Source organism: Tubulanus polymorphus, chromosome 1 (genome assembly GCF_964204645.1).
Source record: "Tubulanus polymorphus chromosome 1, tnTubPoly1.2, whole genome shotgun sequence".
Taxonomy (NCBI): domain Eukaryota; kingdom Metazoa; phylum Nemertea; class Palaeonemertea; order Tubulaniformes; family Tubulanidae; genus Tubulanus; species Tubulanus polymorphus.
This window is the reverse complement of record NC_134025.1, coordinates 16037568-16055636: the sequence shown is the minus strand read 5'-3', so window position 1 is coordinate 16055636 and position 18069 is coordinate 16037568. Positions and strand designations below refer to the sequence as shown.

At 37.4% G+C, this 18069-nt stretch overlaps 3 protein-coding genes and 1 pseudogene across 15 annotated transcripts in view; 1 reads left to right on the top strand and 3 right to left on the bottom strand.

Moving 5' to 3' along the window:
* Window positions 1-18069, top strand: part of LOC141915498 (uncharacterized) — a 473311-nt gene that overhangs the window by 260802 nt on the left and 194440 nt on the right. For 12 of the 13 annotated variants that reach the window (XR_012620964.1, XR_012620965.1, XM_074807054.1 and 9 more), the window contains one exon: window positions 16566-16664. Coding sequence is in view for 11 of the 13 variants with exons in the window: in XM_074807054.1 (XP_074663155.1) it covers window positions 16566-16664 (99 nt within the window). In the remaining 2 variants the exon portion in view is untranslated. The remainder of the gene's footprint in view (window positions 1-16565; window positions 16665-18069) is intronic. The other variant, XM_074807057.1, reaches the window with a different exon arrangement.
* Window positions 2666-3508, bottom strand: LOC141915143 (uncharacterized; annotated as a pseudogene).
* Window positions 5324-8269, bottom strand: LOC141915138 (uncharacterized). Its single transcript, XM_074806554.1, has 3 exons — window positions 7834-8269; window positions 6422-7053; window positions 5324-5335 (listed from the first exon to the last, which is right to left on the bottom strand). Exons 1-3 carry the CDS (start codon window positions 8267-8269, stop codon window positions 5324-5326), a joined length of 1080 nt encoding a protein of 359 aa, XP_074662655.1.
* Window positions 8383-9633, bottom strand: LOC141915136 (uncharacterized). The gene is made up of 3 exons (XM_074806552.1): window positions 9534-9633; window positions 8791-9480; window positions 8383-8393 (listed from the first exon to the last, which is right to left on the bottom strand). Exons 1-3 carry the CDS (start codon window positions 9631-9633, stop codon window positions 8383-8385), a joined length of 801 nt encoding a protein of 266 aa, XP_074662653.1.

Genomic DNA, 18069 nt, shown 5'->3' with positions numbered 1-18069 from the left:
TCACTGGCAATATTTTTGGCAAAATATCAAATCCAATTCAATTTTACTGTATTGAACAAATTTCAGGAAATACAATTCAATTCTATTACGGATTTAAATCGATTAGACTATGTAAATTATGTGCTGTGTAAATTATATTGACTCTGAGCAGAGAGTGTATTTTGACAAACATAACCCACAGAATGCTTCATTTGCCAAAGCTGACTGGCTGGCCATGCCCCTCAGGGCTCTTGTTTTAAAACATCGTCCACAGGTTGGAATCTATTAATATGTGCTATGGACCTTAATACGGAATTCCAGGACCGCCATACGACTTACGATTTATGACTTACAACTTACTACTTACAATAACTGACTTACGACTTACCACCTACGATTTCAATACAAACAGTTGCACATGTGCAATACGCCGAGTTATCGATTTTGGCGGGATAATACGATACACTCGATCAGTCGTGCTGCGTGCAATTCAGTTTCAACTGTCGGGTCCGAACAACGCAATAATGCCAGTTTTTAAAGTGTCAGGCTCAGCCTTAGATGGGGACAGCTATACATTTACGGCTGGTACTATGAATGCACTCATCGATAAAGGTAATAATTTCTTGTATTTTCTCATTTTGGGGCAGATCGCCACCTATTCGTTAAAATTGATATTTCTTTGATCTTTCCACAGCATCAGCTAAGTTAAAATTCCGCGTGTGGCAAGTACGTTTATCAGATTAAGACGCATCCATTATTAATGATGATGAGGCTTTGAAGGATTTACCGAATCCAACCAAATTGAAAGCCTTACGTGAGGATGAAAATTTTGTTCTACGCTCAGCCTCAGCAAGCTCGTCAGCGGAATCAGGTGTGTTATGGATGCAGTCATCGTGGGAAGAAAGTGTGTCCATAAAAAAAAACATATAAACAGAAAAGAGGTGTTGATGGAGCACGAAGCTGGATGTTCGGAAAAGCATCTACTTCAGATTTAAGCAACATGTATTCAGCTGAACAATATTAATTCATCAATGCTTCAGTGCAATCTAGCTACCCCAGGATACTGGATGATACATTTAGTCTCGGAGAGTATATCGAAAAAGTCTAATCATGATACAAACGTTGGTGAACAAAGTAATACAGAAATAAAAGAAAGATCTGAACAAGAAATGAAATGCACCTACATCAATGCATATATGGATGATGTAACTTATTATTTGCAGAAAAAGGCACTGAAACAGAATCTGCATATGGTGAAAATGACATAAAAACATTTGAAGATTAGGCCACACAAAGAAATACCCTAGTTTCTCAGAAATTTTTCTGGAAAGTGACGAGGGCGGACGAATTTTTTTTTTATTGCTTTTTTTTAAAAAAAAAGTTTAAATAAAAAGTTTTACCAGAGTCTTATAGAATAAACGTGGGAGGGAGGTTTTTTTTACCAATACCACAAACACAGACTAATACTGACAAGTAGAATATATACAAAACAATTTTATTTAGAATTTAGAAACTCTCTAAACTTGAATTATTGAATTAAACTAAAAGATCAAACTAAACGAAATGAAAAACGGTTGTTATACCTGTTCATAATTCTGAATGTAACAAAACAGTATAAATTGTGAATATTAAGAGATATCTTCAGTAGAATTAACATTGTAAAACACATATCCATATATATATTTGTGAATGTTATACACTATACAAAATTTCACTCTGTAACAGTTGCAATGCACAGTATTCGATGCAAATTTTCTGCGAATTGTTTGAACAGAAAGAAAGCTACTCAGCAGAATCCATCAGTTTTCTTTTTCTTTTGAACACTTTTCCAAATTTGGCATTGTAACAGTCCTCACATATTGGGTAGAGGTCAACTGTACCTGGACCAGTACAGAATCGTTCATCAGCAGCACAATTTGTGCATAGGTCTTTGAATATTTGACAGCTGTAGTATGGGATTTCGATAGGTGCTAAGCAGGTGAGGTTTCCTCGGACATAAACCTTTGAACCCAGCACACCATTATCTGCATCATCTAAGTCTGAGTTCTTTATAATATCTGACATTAACGTCCCACAGACAAGAAAACTGACTCCAAAATCTGTTCAACTCTATCCCTTTCTGGAAGGAGAAGTTTACGTGAGGCATAAACAACTCTAGGCTTTTCACATTCAACACACACTGCCACTAACCCAACATTTTTTGCTGTTTGGGCAGTTGGGCTGAACGGGATCAGGTGTGCCCCAGGTTTTACTTCTTTAGATGATGGCGGTTCATCTTTTGTTTTGGTGCCATACACCTCATTGAATGATTTATAATGGTAACAATAGGAAAAGGCAGATAACTTAGACTAGCAAACTCATCTTGGGGAAGGCTTGGCAAACGACAGATGTTACAATCAAATTGCCCGCACTTTTTCAAGCAAAAACTATACTTCCCCATTTGACTGCAGTGTTTCATAATTGCGGTTATCTCTTCACTTTTTCTGACTGATGAAGATTTGTCTGCGGGATCAAGTGCTTCATCAATATCTTTCACGACGCAGAAAAAATCATCAATTTCTGCTTGTTTGGCAGAAGTAATTGTCTGGAAACTCTCATCTTTTAGACTCAACTTACTGATAACAGAACCCATGAGTTCTTTAACTGGCTTTGTTGAAGCCAACAGAGCTTCCCGAGTACCAACATTTTACTCCGCAGCCTCCCTAATATCTTTCATGGAGTTACTACCTTTGATAAGAATTTCAACATTTTCTGATGCTTTGTCTCTCATCAAACCGATACACTGCAGCCCGATATTAATGATAGACATTATTCGTTCTACTGGATTCGCCCACGAATTATGTGGTGCTGTCCTTACAGCTACAAGCATTTCTAGATCCATTTGTAGGAATAAACATAGATAGGACAATTGTACAGTTATGTAGTTTAGCCTGTGATCGGGTCCACCATCAGAATAGATGAATAAAATGGGACGTGGCGACTCAGATAAAAGGATACTTTGAAGTTCTGTTGCATGCCGTATAGGGCGTGATGACTCGAAGATTGAATCTTTCAGTGAAAATTTTCCTCTGTAAAAGGATCCAGTTATATGAGGTGAAACATCAACAAGCAGACAAACACTTGGTATAAGCCCGAACTTTGTGAAATCATGGCCTCCTACTTCAAAAGAAGAATTTGTTGAAACAATTACCTGGCGGCTCCTCTCACATGCAGCAACAGGGTATCCCCGCTCTCCAACTTTTGTGCATTTGTGCTTGTTCAATTGACACAAAGTAACTATTCTCTCTAAGTTTTATGGCCGTCTCTCTCTCATACTTAAATAATGCTGCACAATAATGCATGTCGATATGAGAAGCCCTGAATTGCCTTTTTTTAATCATAAACTTTAATTCAAGTCTACCGGTATATTGCAATGCTGTCTTAGCATATGGATCTTTGGGCCAGAATTGTAACCTTAACCATTCCTGAGAAGGAATTGGTGTACCAGGGGGCATCTTCCCGAAACCTCTTTATGCAACTGTGGCACAGACAGTGCTGTAGCTGTATGACAGACAGTTCCATGGCGACGATCATCTACAGCCACATTACAGGACTCGTTAATATATTTTTCAACCTCCTGAATAAAAGGTTCATATACTGCCTTCCGGCCAGAATTGAGAGCTCTAAGGTCAGAGACAATGTCAACGCAGCCATCAAGTAAAACTAGTCACATCCGAGCATCAATTTCAGCCTCATCAGAGTTACAAGAGCCAGAGCTGTCACCGGTAAGTACTTTATACATTGATCGAAATACCATGGGTTTCCCCTTGATAACTGTACCAATAATTTTATGTACGGATCTTTTCATTTCTCTGGTATGAAATTCAGGCATTGACTTTGACAATTCAACAACAATTTGTGAGTTTTTGTTCACAACTTCAATATCATTATCATCATTATTTGTTTTCCAGATGAAATGGAGAGAACCAAGATTGTTGCCAGAATTGTAAGAATACATACTACATGAAAATCTTAATCCATTCTTTTTCAAACTAACAATGATCTCATACCTCAATTTTTGATCATCTGGCATGAACTGATTGATAAATACATGTTCGAAGACATGTTTCTCAGAAAGAAGTTCATATAAAGTTCCCACTAGTTTGTTATGCATTGCAGTAAACGAAAGACCGTAAGGTAATGTCATCAAATGGCCAGCATCACTTATGTTTCTTACTGGCTCCGAGGATCTATGATTTTCAGTTACTTCTCTATTTTTCTCCTTTAGATATGTTGCATATTTATCTAAACACAGTGCTAGCTCTTCCGTGAGTGTCTTGAGATCCTGCCATTTGCTTAACTGAATCTGTGACGAGGGTCCGTGGAAAACCCCAATAGGATATCCGATAGCAGAGAATCAACAACGGACGACAAGAATTCTTAAATTAAAACAAAACGAATTACAAATTTATTCCAACGTAACTTCTACAGTTAATTAGAATGGAGTTAGAGTTAGAGTTTGATCACACTTCTCCAGTAGTGAGCCGTGGTGGTATCCGAGTGAGACGTGACCTTGATGGGTGCACACTGATCAACGTATGACGAGTCTCCCAGGATATTGCGAATGTTGACGTCCGTCCGTTAGTAACTGAAATATCAGGCGCTCAGACGTTAACCGCACTAACCGACGTAGCTTGAGTACGGGAGGTTTCGAGACACGCACTCACTTGACGTATCTGAGTGGATATAATTCACAAACTAAAAGACAACAACAATTATTGTTACGACATTTATAAGGGTCATAAACCCTGCAAACCAAACGTGCGTCTCAATTGTAATGTTATTTGATTATAATACAAAGATTTATCCGAAGATAGAACAATAAAATGGTTTATCTATTAAGCAATTTTCTTGGAATGATTATTAAGAATGAATATTAGAATAGTTTAACTTACCCCGTGAACAGCATACATGTGTTACTATACTACACCCAATACGGTGTCCTAACAGCTGGACGGGTTTGTCGTGTCTAGTGAAACGACGCTTAAACCAAATCTTATATAGAATTGACCGCTAGGGTTGAATGGTCACATTGAGAAAGGTGCGCCGATCCCAACAAACACACAGCTAGCTATAAGCTATGCATGCATGCAGAATGCATGAATATATGAAGTTATGAATGCATGCAGAATGCATGAATATATGAAGTTATGAATGCAAGGTCGTGACACATGCCCCCGCAATAAGAAAATTGTCCCACAATTTTAATACCACGACCTAAAGCAATATAAGCAATAAACATAATATACATGTGTATCAAAATATAAAACTGTATACACCACCAATGTTCAACCTGTCACAATGTTCAATCCATGGTCTGTATTAGAACAAGAAAGGAAAAACACAATATACACTTTAAACAATAATATCACCCAGAATTTGAATAATCTATATTCATTATAGTTTAATATTTCTAGTTTTACTCAGCACTATATATTCTACTGAGATAATCGGCTCCAACATTTTCAGAACCTTTAATAGCCCTAACAGTGAATTGAAATTGTTGCAAAGTTAGTGCCCATCGCATAAGTCGTGTATTGCTCACTTTCGAACGATTGAGGTAAATAAGTGGCTGGTGATCAGTTTCTAAAATAAACTGAGATAGATATAGATATCGCTCAAACTTCTTAACTGCCCATATGATGGCCAGACACTCTTTTTCTATGACAGCATAATTCTTTTCACTGGGCTTTAACTTCCTACTGGCGTAACAGATAGGGAATTTGACCTCATTACTTTCCTGTAAGAGTACTGCGCCAAGCGCTATATCAGAAGCATCGGTGCACAAAATGAAAACTTTCTCAAAGTCTGGTAATTTAAGTATGGGGCTTGAACAAAGAGCTTTTTTAAGAGTCTCAAATGCTCTATATTCTTCTGGGCCCCAAATCACCTTATTTGGCTCACCTTTACGTGTAAGATTCGTTAAAGGTGTGGCAATCATAGCATAATCTGGTATAAATCGTGCGTAAAATGAAACCATTCCAATAAACGATCTTACCTGTTTTTTCGTTACTGGGCGTTGTGCCCGAATAACAGGTTCCACTTTCTCTGCATTAAGTTCTAACGAACCTTGACCTACAACAAATCCTAAACATGGTAACTTAGAAAACCCTACCTCACACTTGCTAGGTCTAGCTGTAAGACCAGCTTTTCGCAGGCGAATAAATAGGCTTACAATGACGGACAAATGATGTTCCCAGGTTTCTTTCGTTGCGACGATAATGTTATCTACAAAATTACTTACACATGATAAACCGCTGATGACCTGCCGAACTAATCGATTGAATGTAGCCCCAGCGTTGACCAGCCCAAAAGGCATCATTTTGAAGTGTTTTAAACCCTTGCTGCTTGCAAAAGCGGTATATATTTTTGCATCAGGATGTAATGGTACTTGCCAATATACTTTAGTCAAGTCGATTTGAGTTAAATACTTCGCACCAGCTAGGTTCGTGAAGAGCAACTCCGGGTCTCCCATGGGCTCGGCATCGAATACTGTGACACGATTAATAGGGCGGAAATCAATGCATACCCTATTCGTTCCATCAGGTTTCTTTACCAATAATAATGCAGAGCAATATGGAGAATATGAATCCTCTATAATACCTAACTTTTCCATTTTCACGATCTCATTCTCCAATATATCCTGCAACTTAAATGGAAGAGGATACTGTTTGGTACGGATAGGTTTTTCCGTAGTTAAAACAATGTTATGCTGAACAACATCAGTCTTACCAGGCAAATCAGTTAATATATCAGTAAACTCGGTCAAAGTTTGTTTGGCTAACACCACTTGATCAGGGCTCAGATCTGAACCAAACTTAACATCATCTAGGGTTTCACTAGATTTAACTGTTGGACAAAGGGATTCAATTAAGTCACTTACTTCGTCCTCTGACGTAGAGCATGTAATAACAGATACATTTGCAACTCCAACTGATCCACAGTTTGGTTCCCTTTCGACATAAAGTTTTAGCATATTTATATGATACACTTTAACTTTTTTTCCTATCCTAATTCTGTAATCGAGATCATTAACTTTCTCAACAATAGAGTATGGACCCCTCCATTGTAGAAGCAATTTATTTGTCTTACTTGGTAGTAAAAGTAAAACTCTTTCACCAACCTTCAGATTACGCAGTTTAGATTTACGATCGTACTGCTTCTTTTGTTTTTTAGCAGCACTTGTTAAATTTTCTTGTGCTAATTTAACAGAAAATTCAAACCGATCTTTAAGATCTAATACATACTGGTACACAGTTTGCACATCTGGATCTGGAAACTCTTTTGTCCAGAGTTCTTTAAGAACTGCGGTTGGACCTCTTACTCTGAATCCATATATTAATTCAAACGGGGAGAATCCTGTACTTTCCTGAGGCACCTCTCTATAAGCAAACAATACTGCGCTCAGATAACGATCCCAAGTTTCGGGCTTATTACTACATACCTTCTTCAGCATCGACTTTAAAGTGCCATTATATCTTTCGCACAATCCATTCCCCATGGCATGGTATGGTGTGGTCGTTATGCCTCGGACTGAAATCAATCTATGTACCTCTTTCATCATTTCACCTGTAAATTGGCCTCCATTGTCAGAGAGGATTTCTCTAGGTATACCCATTCTAGAAAAAATATCTAATAAAGCTTCTGCTACCGGCTCTACATCAATTGCGCGTAATGCTATAGCCTCAGGATACCGAGTAGCAAAATCTACTAGAGTCAAAATATATCGGTTACCCTTTTCGGTCTTAGGCGTGATTGGACCTATTAAATCAACCGCAACACGCTCGAATGGGGTGCCAATCAATGGAAGATTACATAATGGAGCTCTAGGTACTTTGCCTTTAGGAAAAGTTTTTTGACATATATCACATGAGCGACAGAAACGAATAATGTCCGAATCAACACCAGGCCAGTAAAAATGCTCGCGTACCCTGTCCTTAGTCCGGCCAGCAGCCATATGACCACTCATGGGAGATTCATGCGCAACTGCCATGACTTTCGACCTATGGGATTTTGGAACTACTACCTGCATGAATACGTGACCGTTTCTCACCTTAGGTGATGAAAACCTCCTAAAAAGAATACCATTTTTAAAAACAAACTGAGACGTTGCTCCATTAGGTTTAGACTTCACTACACCTTGTTTGCCTAATCGAAGTACGTTGTATAAAGTTTCATCACGTTCTTGTGACTTTATAAACTCAGAAGGTGACTGATTACCTTCAATAACAGGAACATCTAACGGCGGCATCTTGCGAGTCTCACTCAATTTTTTAGCCCTAGTCTGGACTGCGTGCGTCTCGCCTACCTGCCATAAACCATTTGGATTATTCGGATGCCTAGCACCCGGAATATTCCCTATAATTAACTCGTAACTAGGGGAATCAATAACCCAAGCATCACATTCACCAGTATAATAGGGTGTATCTACATGTATTCTCGCAACTGGGGCGCGAATAACCCTACTATCGACACAAATAAATTCCTGTGTCTCATTTGTAAACTGAGAAGCGTCAACAAGACGTCTACTCACCACAACTCCACTACAACCAGAGTCTCTTAACATAACAACAGTAAAATTACCTACTTTACCTTTAGACAATGGTAGATTACTAGTTTCAAATAAACAATGACTGTCTCTTAAACTAGCAGCAGAACTGTTTTGAACTGGTCTTAAATCAGGGTGTTTACTATTAAATCTTTCAACAGTATGCCCCTTCTTATTGCAATATTCACAAGTCGGTCTAGCAATCTTAAACCTTGATGATTTACCTTCAGTCGAAGTTATACCATCGTTCCCATCCCTCGGTTTCTCGGACGTCTTACTATTCTCCAGGACTGAAACCTGTTTAGAAAACGCTGGTTTTGATGGCTTACTACGAGACAAACCAATTGCATCGCCACCATGAGCCTCACAATACTGATCAGCTAATTTAACCATCTCAGACAAAGATTTAGGCGTCCGTTCCTTGAGAAACATAGCTAAATCCCGATTACAAGCTTGAATAAAAGCATCACGCAGGATTAAATCTAATAATTGATCATATGACTTCTCTGTACCAGACAATTCAATCCAACGTATGGCATAATTTTCTAGTCGTACAGAGAATTGTGTAAAAGTCTCGCCCGTCTCAGGGCGAGAAGATTTTAATTTCTTTTTAAAGCCATCTTCTGTGAGAGCAAATCTCTTAAGTAAAGCCAATTTAAGTTTATCAAAGTCATTTATCTCCGTAGAAGGGAGTCTAGAATAAACTTCTAATGCCTTACCTGACAAAAAAGCGCTTAGATGAACAGACCACAATGCTCTATCCCATTTTTGACATACTGCGTGTCTCTCAAACCGCAGCAGATAGGCATCAATGTCATCTCGCTTCTCGTCAAACCAGGGTAGTTTAGGAGCCGTTCTATCCCACCACCAGGTGCCGGTGCTGGTAAACGTGCTTGTGCTTCCAGGACTTTTAACTCATGTTCCCGACGCAACCTACGCTCCTCACGTTCGAGATTCTGTTGCTCACGTTCTCTTTCTAAATTCTGTTGCTCAGAACAGTAACTTTGCAACTCTTTACCTTCATACCCCAATTTCTTGCCAAGATTAATTAATTTCTCTAAATCCATTTTGCATCAAAGATTAAACAACATATCAATACATACATTCAATATACGAAAGCAAGCAGTATCAAAGCTGACCAAGTGACCAGATCGACAACAACGTGAACAGTATGAACAATTGGTGTGCAAAAAGGAATTTCGAACGATTAATCCCCCTTAAGCGCAACTTTCACAATATTAACACTCACCGGTGAACACTACCTGATATGTTACGCATGTGCAACCGTTACGGGATAAACTTTACTTTGACTGTTCTTCATTCACGTTTCAACACCATTTTCCATATATGAACGTACATGAGAAGGTTTGTGAAGCAAGTCTTCCGTTACAAGTAACAATGAACTGCTCTTTAAAGAGAATAAATGATACAGATACTTTACATAATATATATAAAATACGTGACAAATCTGTATGAAATTTGAAGTCTAACGTTAATTCTTCCGCTAAGGATATCCCACCGCTGCCACCATTGTCACGAGGGTCCGTGGAAAACCCCAATAGGATATCCGATAGCAGAGAATCAACAACGGACGACAAGAATTCTTAAATTAAAACAAAACGAATTACTAATTTATTCCAACGTAACTTCTACAGTTAATTAGAATGTAGTTAGAGTTAGAGTTTGATCACACTTCTCCAGTAGTGAGTCGTGGTGGTATCCGAGTGAGACGTGACCTTGATGGGTGCACACTGATCAACGTATGACGAGTCTCCCAGGATATTGCGAATGTTGACGACCGTCCGTTAGTAACTGAAATATCAGGCGCTCAGACGTTAACCGCACTAACCGACGTAGCTTGAGTACGGGAGGTTTCGAGACACGCACTCACTTGACGTATCTGAGTGGATATAATTCACAAACTAAAAGACAACAACAATTATTGTTACGACATTTATAAGGGTCATAAACCCTGCAAACCAAACGTGCGTCTCAATTGTAATGTTATTTGATTATAATACAAAGATTTATCCGAAGATAGAACAATACAATGGTTTATCTATTAAGCAATTTGCTTGGAATGATTATTAAGAATGAATATTAGAATAGTTTAACTTACCCCGTGAACAGCATACATGTGTTACTATACTACACCCAATACGGTGTCCTAACAGCTGGACGGGTTTGTCGTGTCTAGTGAAACGACGCTTAAACCAAATCTTATATAGAATTGACCGCTAGGGTTGAATGGTCACATTGAGAAAGGTGCGCCGATCCCAACAAACACACAGCTAGCTATAAGCTATGCATGCATGCAGAATGCATGAATATATGAAGTTATGAATGCATGCAGAATGCATGAATATATGAAGTTATGAATGCAAGGCCGAATCCGAATGCATGACAGAATCCATGGCTGTAAGAAAAAAAGTACAGGTTTTCAACGGTAAAATTAAAGACGACTAGCTGTGACTCCGAATTCACTGAAACATGGTTATATAGTGAAAATATATCATTAAATATTTCAAACTTCAATATTTTTGCCAATTTTAGTAGCTAATACCTGTTGCAGCGTCTTGAAATGCAACTGTGAAGATGCCGAAAGCTCAATTCCATTAAGTTTCGGTTGTGTGTGTTCATGTCGCTCTGGACAGTTGTACCCATTTAGGCCAACCAACTTGTCTGGAATCTTACAACCTCTAGAATATAGTTTATCCTGAAATCGCAATAAATATTTTTGTAAATTATATATGCTGTCAGTACTAAATTCATATTGTACACAAAAATGTTATTCCCTGTTTTTGTTAGAGCCATGTTGTTGGTTTGCCAAACCAGTAGGTTGTCCACCAAATTACTTGGTGAAACAGTTTGTTTTTATCATAAGTTAACATGCATGAAAGCCGCAAGATAAATGTAGCCTACGTTCAGAAAATCAGATCCGTTAATAGACCTATCTATGTGTCAATATGAAAGCATTTTTGACGTGTAACTCAGTGACAGAGTATTGTTTCATATATCTTTCTGTTTTTGAAACTTTTGTCATAACTTGAAATCTTTTGAGACATTAATACCTACCTGGTGACCGTCTATCATCCACATGATGTCTAATAATGTGTTGATGAAATTCGTGCCACAGTTAAGATCGGCTGGTTTCCAACCCGGTAAACCACTTGATTTTAAGAGCAATAAGATATGGTTGTACATTTCTTGTTTTTTATTTCGAACAGGATCATACTGTTCTGGCCATACGGTTTTCTGTGCAGACATCATCATTAGTTCGAATGCAGTCGGCTGCCGACTGCTGGTGTTACTAGCTTCAGTTTTCTTACTGTCAACTACATGATACCTCACATATTTCCCAAACTGGGTAGTGTCTTGCATGCACAGGTGCAGAGACGAGGTCTGAAATTTGCCATCGATTTGGCTTCCAACATAGCTTTAACGCTATGAATTCCTTCGCTGTTCTGGTCATTCAAAGTCGACAAAGATTTGTTTAAAATGCAGGAACTCAGTTCCCCTGGCGATTCCGATTTTACAATGTCATTGCTTTCGAAAAGTATATAGTTGAAGGCTTCCTTCACGTTAAGTCCATTGTCTAAAGCAAGAACAGACCAATCTAACACAACTGCCTCACCGTGTTTAATCGAAACGGAGCATACAATCATTTTTGCTACCTTTTCCCTTTTCACGCTGTGTGTAACTCGACGACCTTGTCGTTGTTGTTGTCACCGTGAACACTAAAATGCGGATTACGCGAAGGCGGGCATAACGCCCGCAGAAAATAAATGAAAAAAATGACTGTACTGCATCTCACAGCTATGCGGGCGAGCGGGTTTTAATTTTTATTTAAAAAAACACGATTGATGCTTTACCGATGCGGGCGAGCGCATTTTACTTTTTTATTTTTATTAGGTACTTTTTCAATGACGCGGGCGGCATTTAACTTTCTTGAGAAACTAGGATATTTCTTTGTGTGGCCTTATGATTAAAATAAATATGTCCCTGTGTATTATGAAGTGCCCCATGTGCAGTATTTTCTTTCAAAATGATGCGAAAAATCGTGCCAAAAAGTTAGCCCATGGGGAGATTTTGTACTACTTACCAACCAGGAGCTGCATGAACTGAACACCTTTAAATTAGGATTAGACATACCCAATATTGTCCTGGTTACACCACATTTAATATACTGTACATTTACTCCGCAGTTAATTAACTTGTATGAAGATGTCCCTATCCTTTGCGAGAGTCTGGAAGTTGTATCCCTCTGCCAAGCAACGATAATAATAATGATACATTGGACTAATACATTTAAAAGATCGGCTGCCGTACAAAATTACGTGGAATTGGTTTGACTAGAATTGTTTTATCGTGGCTGGAACGCAGAGACCGGGTCGGATAATATTGAGACAGAAGGGATTGCAGGTACTCAGGTGCTAGTCCGCACCAATACTGGCAACCAATGTAAAGACCATAGTACAGGTGTTATGTGTTTACTCTTCTTTTTCTTGGTGATAAGGCGAGCAGCATTGTTCTGGGCGAGCTGAAGACGATTGAACTTTAGCAGAAGCATTGCAAAGAACACTGATTCCGCCACCACGGTGACCAGAAGCACGAGGGCTACTTAAAAACTTGTAACCAACAGGAGTTACATGAGATATTCTGTGAGAATGGGTCTCATTGTCTTTGATCCATTTTTTGGTAAAAAATGCTAGGTCTGCTGACTGTTCTAAAATATGATCGCTGATCAATGTTGTTTTATTGACCAGGGACCTAGTATTCAATTAAACAGCCTTCAATAAGTTTTTAAAGACTGAGTTTTTCTCGATTGAAATATAGGTAAAATTGCTTCCGTTAACACCAGCTGGTCTGTGTTTATTTAACCTTGCTCCAGATCTACGACCGCACTTAGTTGGATTTCTATTGATTCCAAGTTCACAATTACGACCACGGTTAGTTGGTTTTCTATTGATTCCAATGTCGCTGATAGTTGTATAGATATTGTTAGGAAGTGCGCTTACAAAGTCAATATTTATTGCTCTAAGTCCCAATCTTGTCTCAATATATTCTGCCGTTAGGACTGCCATCTGTTGACATTGACATAGAATTAAATCCAGAATCTTTTAATTTAAGAACTAAATTGCCAGTGCCAGATGGCATTTAAATCCATTAAAACTACTTGACTGCGTCCTTGGTATATTATTAATTGCTCCAGTAAAAGAAACGAAAACTGTTAACATGTATTCCACTGGTAAAATCACAATTTCCAGGAGCTATAAGACAGGTGCTGCCCAACGAGGCGCATGCGTGATTGCCTGGGTGAATGGGTGGCAGATCAGAGGCAGAAATTCTAGTTCAGGTATAAGTGTTTATATCTATGCAGATATTGATATGTATGCATATATTGCTTGACGGTTTAGGGTCTCAATGGGCCAGTATTAACACAGGTGATTACAATGATTATATAGTTACTAATTTTTTTAAAGATACACAGTACATTGTATTGCAATTGTTAATTTTTTTTTTCATGTTGCGTGTTATTCTAAAATGATTGATAGATTTATACTGGTAAAAACTTCTAAATAGTTTCATTTAGTTTCAGTCTACCTATTCAATATACAATTTTATAGACCATAATAAGAATTTCCTTCTTTGTGGCATTTTAAAATGGAAAGGAACAGGAAAAAAAATGAAAATGAAATTATTTTGTTACTGGAGCATTTTCCTTATACTCGGACTTCAGAAAAAAAATAAAACAAAATGAAAATTGTGTTAAAATTCATTCAAATGGTGGGAGAAATGGAAAAACACACTTGCAAATCAATAGATTGAAAATTGAGAAGAACATAACTTTTACAAGTTACAAGATTGACAATCAAGACAGTCATATAAAGAAAGATATCATCGAAAAATTGTGAAAAACAGGGCAGGTCTTGCGTAAACATGTCCTGTGAAAATGGATAGCAAACATTATCAAATATTTGAGAATGCCCAACCAGAAAAAAAGAAATCTGGACTACGCCGTAATCAATATGACTCGTATATTATCTATATATACCCCTTCAACAGTGACTTTGACCGCGGGATATGTGCTTACAATACTGAATACTAACGTCGTCAACTTCCCTGAAGTAATAGTCTGTATGTTGTTTCAGATGCGTTTAAACCCTGCCTAAAAGCCTCCTCAATATCTGCATTCCTACAGTAAACCTTGCGTAATTCGGATCTTTTGGGACCAAGAAAAACCCCCGCCTTCGAATAAGTTGGATTCCGACATTATGACTCGAAATTTATTAGAAAAACTGAATCAACAAGAACACTATTTCGGTTTTATTTTTCATTTCTAATACACAAGCCACTACTGAAATAACGATTGTTGATGTATATCGTTAATTTCAACCCAGGTAAGAAATCAAACTGCAATGTGAATACGGCCCTCCGACATTCGGTGCTTGATTTCTCATTTGGGACCAAAGGATTATGAGATAAACAAGTTTCCGACTTTTGGAATAGGAATTTATTCGAAAAAGGAAAAAAATTAGGTGCAGCTGCCCCAATGTAAATCAAAATTCTGCCCATTTCTGACAAAAGGGTGTATGTTCATTGTGTACTGTTTTGAGAAATTTGGCGTTAAAGATTTTTCGTTAAAAACCATTGCCCCTCCAAACACAAAAATCACAGATCACTATACCTCATAGTGTTTAAGTATCCCCCTACCTATATTTGAAGTCATTTCTGTAATTAAATGCAGGATTCTTGGAGATTTAGATCTTCATTATGTCAGAAAATATCATTTAAATATCTGGCATATTTATCAAAGTACGTCCACTTACTTCCTTCTGTCGTATAATCTATCGTAAAGTCACATTTTACGGGGCTATTTTCTTTAACAAAAGGAAGTTAATGGATATATCAGACTCAATAAAAATTCAATATGAAAAACAACTTTATTATTATTCATTATGATTAAGTAATTTATCCCAAGTCTACCCTCCGTCGATGGATACTTACCTTCTTATATAACTTAGTCAAGGTCTGGTAAAATCGCTGTTTCTTGATGTAAAACCATAACAAAAATGTATATTTATGCACTATATGTTACGGTATAGGGATAAGCAAAGGAGTGGGAGGTGTCCACTTAGTTCTACATACTCAAAAGGTTTTTAGATCTTCAAGAATGGGAAATTTATCGTTTTAAAAATAGTTAATTACCAATAAAGTTTTGATATTTTCTGTTTTTTAACCTAAATTTTGATCTATTTTCAGAAAATATTAAGTTCAGAATGTTTGAGCTTGAAATTGTTCACAGACCTAAAAATTGTAGGGGACTCCCGTATGATAAAATTCAACGTTTATTTGTCCTAAAAACATATTATATGGCAATTTTAAAAAATTTCAAAATGTCGATAAATTATGGTTTGTCACTTTCTGATGAGTATTTGTGCTGTCTCATCATCTATTCCTATCTGCATTCAAGATGCCGTTTGAAACTGCTGGATTAATTGGATAGAGCATTGAACAAAATCTAAACCTATAGGAAAATATTGCCACATTCATCAGGAATAAAATGAGTTGGTAGGCTTAAAATGATAATTTTGGAACTGTTTAATTGGCTTCCTGAATTTTTATGCTAAATACAAAGAATTGCTAAAACACACAGCCAATATCAAAATTTGTGTTATGCTTCCCAGAGCCATTATAGTTTTCTGGACATATTTAAACCAAAACTAACAGCCACGCAAGTTAAAATCAAAATGAATACATGTATAATTGTACATTCTTCTAGATAGTAGAAAGGTCCACCACTTTGCCTGTAAATTATTTATTATGTATCTTTGGGCGGGGAACTATTCCACATTATACTGGACTTGAACCGAATTACGTGTTAAAATTGCCTTGTTCAATGGGACACTGCAGGGGTCAGTTGCTGAAAAATTGGTTAGAATTACCAAAGTGACAATTAAAAGTGTGTTACTATTTATCCGCGTTATTTGTATTTCAGAGCCCATCTATTGTTACACTGCCAGAAATTGAACATCCATTGGCACAAATGTCGAGGAAACTTTCGTCTACACTGGAGGTATGTTTTTGTCCAGTTAAGGTAATTACATTCCTTTTCCACCTTCATTTTTTTTGACGCTTTATAAAACGTTACCATTATGAAACCTAAACAATGTTAACAATTCAGCGTCATTTTACAAACAACAACCGTAAATCGATGTGCAAAACTTCACAGGTCTATGTGTACACATACAAGCTATTTGGCATAATATTATGGACAAAGATGTATAATGGCTTCCTGTGATTATATAATGACCTCTATTTGAACATTGGAATATTATATTGCACTAAATATCATTAGAAGACGTATTGTAATAGTAAAAGATGTATGATTATATCAGAAGCGGCAGGCATGAATAGAAATGATAAGTAAATCGGATTATTCGGATAAATGGCGGATGTATACACGATGCAGAAGTCTGATATAAAAGTCAGAACCTGACATGGGGATGCTGGTGGAATGACAAAGCTATCTACAATCTGTGTAGCCGGCGTGAAATTCATCGGCGGCTACAAGCAGTCAATATGAAAATGTGTAATCATATAATTTCAATACTCAAATGTAGAAAATATGTTCGATATTAGGGGTATGCAGGTTTCATGAGATTAGCAATTTATAATAGCATAGCTGTTATATACGGCTCAGCGTCCTCTGATGGCAAGTGTATTAGGTGACGATTGAATTCAATTCTTTATTACATTGAAATTCCGGAATAAAATTCGCAAATTGAATAAAGTTACAACTTTTAAAATAAGAAAATACAACATACAAGACACGCGGGTAATTCATACAGAATAACATAAACAAGTTATTCTAAATGACAATGTCTACCTCAACCCAGACTCAAGGCTAAATTTTTAGGATATCGAGGCACAGCCAAACCCGGGACCGGGCCGGCTGGCTTGGCCACACGATATGCTCGAAGTCATGATGAAGCAGACATCAGAAGAGCTCTTTTTTCAACCATGGAGGCAATGAAGTTGCAGACCAGCTTAGAGGCAAAAGTGAATGAATTTGGTCACAAGTTATCAATTATTGACAATTTTCAATAAAAAAATTAAACCACTACTACAGTCGAAGTATCATCTACCCAATCGCAAAATCTCATAATTCCCCAAATTTCTTAAAACTTCAATTTAAAATTTGCAAATCCACATTAGCTTATCCCAGAAATTCTTCATTTTTTCGCAGAGGTGAAATAACTTATTAAAACTCTTTATCTTGTTTATCAATTCAATCATTGGGTATAATGCATTCGCCAGTTTTCGGAGGCTCTTTTTATTAGACTGGTATGCCTAAAGGACACGGGCTCAACTGAAGTAGACGGGACAAGTAGTTCAGAAGGCTGAGCACATTTTGTACATAGCACATATTCCTGCGCGAGAATGAATTAATCAGCAATAGGCGAGTGAGGTTACGTAAATTTTACTGGTCGACAATGTCG